General features: G+C 40.7%; 1 protein-coding gene across 1 annotated transcript; it reads right to left on the bottom strand.

Moving 5' to 3' along the window:
* Positions 1 to 240: 240 nt before the first annotated feature.
* On the bottom strand, positions 241 to 1,533 carry LOC140113246 (olfactory receptor 10A7-like). Its single transcript, XM_072132637.1, has 2 exons — positions 1,489 to 1,533; positions 241 to 1,191 (listed from the first exon to the last, which is right to left on the bottom strand). Exons 1-2 carry the CDS (start codon positions 1,531 to 1,533, stop codon positions 241 to 243), a joined length of 996 nt encoding a protein of 331 aa, XP_071988738.1.
* Positions 1,534 to 4,998: the final 3,465 nt, after the last annotated feature.

The following is a 4,998-nucleotide window of genomic DNA, read 5'->3' as shown; positions in this document are numbered from 1 at the left end:
AGTTGTGCCTCTTCCACCATTAATTGGAAAAATAATACACCAATACAACTGTTTCAGGGGGTTTTAGTCCTACTAGAGAGTGAGCGGTTTCTAAAAAGCAATGATTTTGCCTTAAGTAGAACTGTGTAGCCTTAAAAGCCATACAGTGATGCAAATTAGTTCTTTTTCCAAAACAGAAATTAACATATTAAAGTTATTTTATCTATGAAAAGTTGCATTGAAGTATTTTTTATATCTTGTTCATTTTTTAAATTGAAAAAGTCTGCCCATGACTCTCTTCATTGCTTTTTTAACCTTTGCGTTTCTTAAACTGTAAACCAAAGGATTTAGCATTGGGACAAAAACTAGGAACATAAGAGACAAAGCCTTAGCATCTGTTTCTGCATCAATAGGTTTGGTTCTTATATAAGTTATAGTGGCTGATACATTGAATAAACAGACAGAGGTGAGATGGGATCCACATGTGGAAAACACTTTTCTGCGCCCAGTTGCTGAACGAATGTTAAATACAGCTATGAGGATACGTACATAAGACACAAGGATAAGTAAGAATGGTATTGGTACAACAACAATACTATACATAACTATACCAATTTGATTAGCAAAAGTGTTTGTACAGGCAAGCTTCAACACAGGGAGCACATCGCAGAAAAAGTGGTCTACAATATTAGAACCGCAGAATGGCAAGCTAAAGAGAAGGATAACGTTGGCCATAGGTAAAAACATACCACCTAACCATGATACTAATGAAAGTTGTAAGCACTTTTTCTTTGTCATAATAGTCATATATTGCAGAGGATGACAAATGGCCACATAGCGATCATATGCCATAAAGGCAAGGATGAAGCATTCTGCAGCACCAAAGAAGCTAAAAAAATAAAGCTGAGCCGCACATCCGACTAAAGAAATCGCCTTGTCAACATGCAGGAAATCTCTGAGCATACGAGGAACTGTAGTTGTTACATATAAGATCTCTGTGACTGACAAGTTACGGAGGAAAAGGTACATAGGAGACTGAAGCTGAGACTCCAAAGTGATTGTCAGAGTAATTGTTACATTTCCTGCCAATGTAAAAAGATAGATTAATAGAAAAAATACAAAAAGATAAGGCTGCACTTCACTAGAAAGCCCCACAAGAATAAACTCAGTCACTTGTGTCTTATTGTAAGGTACCAGGTAAGATTTCCATTCCTAAAAAAGGAAGGAAAAGTTAATAAGTTACTACATTAAGTAATGTAATAAAGAAAAGCGGGAGGGGGGCGAATGACTAAACAATGAAAAAGAAATCAAAGTCCCTATGTGAAATCAGATATTACTAGATAAAGATTAAAATCAACAAAAACTCAAACAACTTTATTTAAATTACTGCAGGAGCTTTGTGAAAAGTGCTGCTTTCTCTTCTAATGTTACTTAGCTTTAATACTGCTTTAAAGACTAACATTATGAGCAACAAATTAGGGCTTAATATACAGTTGTATTGTGCCTCACTTTGTGGGGTGGTTTTCTGACTTCCTCATGAGTTCCTGTACACATTGTCGTTTTATTATTTAAAACCTACAAACCTTACAAACGTACAAAAAAGAAATCTGTGAAATCGTCACCTTCCATAAACAACGATTGCAGGAAAATATTTAATGGTAACAAAGAGTTAGAAATGTTACATTCAGTTTTAGGTCACAGTCTTCATCCTCTCATTGTTCCAATATCCCTATACATTTTACAGATTTCAATTGCTTGACTGTTTACCTACTTAAGAATGTTATGTTAATTCTGATCAAATTGTTCAAACCTATGTACCCATATGCCATGTGTGGTGATCTCATCAGATGTGTCCTTGATCTACTAGAAATCACCGCTTTTGGACATCAAAATGAACAAAATTTTAAGGAACCAGATTGAAAGGTAGACATAAGGTTGTGAGAGGGAAAAAAGATCACTGACTGCTTAAATGGTGTTTGTGCATGAAAGCTGGAAACAACTATTTTTTGGATTAAAATTTACCATGACAGAAATGTTACAAATGTATATAAAATATTTTTCTATGGTGCTTACCATGGTAAAATGCATAAAACAATCTCCTCTGTTGAGCCTCTTGGAATTACATTTCCGTAGGTAAAGATCCCCTTTTTATAGGAAATCTTCTCCCTTAGGGTAGGAATAAGAATACTACAGAGGGACACTTAAATTATACATTAAAAAAAAATAATAATAAACCCCGTTGCAGATTGAAAAAGAAAATAAAGGCTAAGTACAATCTAACCTTTAGAGGACTTAAACCGTCTGTGTTTGCGTTTCCCTTTTTAAAGCTAAAATTTTTATTTTTGGTTTACAGAGATGTAGGAAGGCTTGTTTTCTGCTGTACAAATTGTACTTCAATTTGACAAAAAATACAATCTTAGTTTTTACAGCTTTCACTCTGAGGTTTAAATGTCAGAGAATCTTTAATCTTTAAACACAATCCAAACAAATCGATATATATTTATTTCCATGTGCCAATGCTTTTTAGCTACTGAAAGGTGTTGACCACAGCAGAAAATGGCCGGTCAACAGTGGATACCAGCAGTTTATTTGAAATGTTCACTTGTGAGACCTGTCCATTCAGTCACACTGTGTTTCGGAAAAAGGTTAACATAGTTCAGTACAACTGATATAACAAGTGCTTTCTTCATATTGAACTACTGCAATTTTGACTACAGAGGATTGGCCCCCATGTTTATACCTTGACATGGCAGAAAGAGGAAGCTATTATCTGCTGCCATCAGAATCACTGCCACTTTCTGCAGATCAGTTCTCCTGGCTTGGGACAAAACCAGGGAGTGATATTCTGGACCATGATTAAGAGCTGAATTCCAATAGCTCGAAATGTGTAGGTCCTAGAGATGAGCGAGCACTAAAATGCTCGGGTACTCGTTATTCGAGACAAACTTTTCCCGATGCTCGAGTGCTCGTTTCGAGTAACGAGCCCCATTGAAGTCAATGGGAGACTCGAGCATTTTTCAAGGGGACCAAGGCTCTGCACAGGGAAGCTTGGCCAAACACCTGGGAACCTCAGAAAAGGATGGAAACACCACGGAAATGGACAGGAAACAGCAGGGGCAGCATGCATGGATGCCTCTGAGGCTGCTTAAATGCACCATTATGCCAAAATTATGGGCAACAGCATGGCCATGACAGAGTGACAGAATGAAGCTAGATAGCATCTAAAACATCCAATAATTGACCCTGACACTATAGGGGACGGCATGCAGAGGCAGCGGCAGCAGCGGAAGGCTAGAGAGTGGCATGGCGACATACCCTAAATGGACTCAGGCTTCAAACCAATGGGTAGCAGAGAGGAACCAAAGGAGGTGAGCAAGAAGCGCTCAAATAATATTGGTACATGATAAAAGTTTGCCAGTATATTTTGTGGATTACACAGCAGGGTGGCGACAAAGTTAACATGGAAGCCATGAAAACAATCCAAAATTCTGCCTGACACAGCTCGTTTGATAAGGGGACGATGTATGGAGGCAGTGAACTAGTAGTAGATTAAAGGTGCTGCAGTTAAAACTATGTTAGTTGGTTCTTGGCATGGAGCTGGCGCTCCGCTGCCAGGCGAGCTTTCGCCAATCCAAGCCCCTGTCTCTAGGCTACTCCCCAAACAGCACTTCTAAGAACCTTTCGGATAAGATCAAGTGTAGTAGCGTTCTTATAAGTTTGGGATATGGCGGGTGAGGGGAATGTAAACATCTGCGCAAGAAGCGCTGAAATAATATCCGTAAATGAAAAAAGTTTTCCAGTATATTTTGTGGCTTACACAGCAGGGTGGCGACAAAGTTAACAAGTTTGATGTGGAATGCCCTGCAATAGCTCTTGGGCGGTGTGTCTTTTATCACCTAGGCTCAGCAGTTTGAGCACCGCCTGCTGTCGCTTAGCAACGGCACTGCTGCTGTGCATAGAGCTACCGACTGATGGCGCCATGCCCACGGATGGTAATTCGGAGGAGGAGGAGGTGGAGGAGGGGTGGGAGGATTTGGAGGTATAGTAGGCCTTTGAGACCTGGACCGAGGTAGGCCCCGCAATCCTCTGCGTCGGCAGTATATGACCAGCCCCAGGGTCAGACTCGGTCCCAGCCTGCACCAAGTTAAGTGTAGTAGCGTTCTTATAAGTTTGGGATATGGCGGGTGAGGGGAATGTAAACAGATGCGCAAGAAGCGCATGATGCGCATGGAGCTGGCGCTCCGCTGCTAGGCGAGCTTTCGCCAATCCAAGCCCCTGTCTCTAGGCTACTCCCCAAACAGCACTTCTAAGAACCTTTTGTATAAGATCAAGTGTAGTAGCGTTCTTATAAGTTTAGGATATGGCGGGTGAGGGGAATGTAAACAGATGCGCAAGAAGCGCTGAAATAATATCCGTAAATGGTAAAAGTTTGCCAGTGTATTTTGTGGATAACACAGCAGGGTGGCGACAAAGTTAACAACTTTGATGTGGAATCCATGAAAACAACCCAAATTTCGGCCTGACAAACCTCGTTTGATAAAGGGACGATGTATGGAGGCAGCTATATGGATGACTTTTGGAGGTAGCAATGGAGACAACGTGTGGAGGCTGCTATGGAGACAATTCAATTTGGATAGTGCCTGTATGTGGCAGTCCAAAAAATTTTTCAAACCAGAGGAGCAGGTAGGTGGCCCTCCAGAAAAATGGAATAGATTGAGTGCCTGTATGTGGCAGTCCAAAAAATTTTTCAAACCAGAGGAGCAGGTAGGTGGCCCTCCAGAAAAATGGAATAGATTGAGTGCCTGTATGTGGCAGTCCAAAAAAGTTTTCAAACCAGAGGAGCAGGTAGGTGGCCCTCCAGAAAAATGGAATAGATTGAGTGCCTGTATGTGGCAGTCCAAAAAAGTTTTTAAACCAGAGGAGCAGGTAGGTGGCCCTCCAGAAAAATGGAATAGATTGAGTGCCTGTATGTGGCAGTCCAAAAAAGTTTTTAAACCAGAGGAGCAGGTAGGTGGCCCT

This window comes from Engystomops pustulosus, chromosome 1 (assembly GCF_040894005.1).
Source record: "Engystomops pustulosus chromosome 1, aEngPut4.maternal, whole genome shotgun sequence".
NCBI lineage: Eukaryota > Metazoa > Chordata > Amphibia > Anura > Leptodactylidae > Engystomops > Engystomops pustulosus.
The sequence above is the reverse complement of the archived record's forward strand: the minus strand, read 5'-3'. Positions and strand labels throughout refer to the sequence as shown.

Excerpts from the sequence above, each read along its gene's own strand:
- LOC140113246 (XM_072132637.1), bottom strand. The coding sequence starts at position 1,533 with ATGTGTACAGGAACTCATGAGGAAGTCAGAAAACCACCCCACAAA. Across the intron at positions 1,192-1,488 it reads TCAGAAAACCACCCCACAAA|GAATGGAAATCTTACCTGGT; the intron begins GTGAGGCACAAT and ends TTCCTTTTTTAG.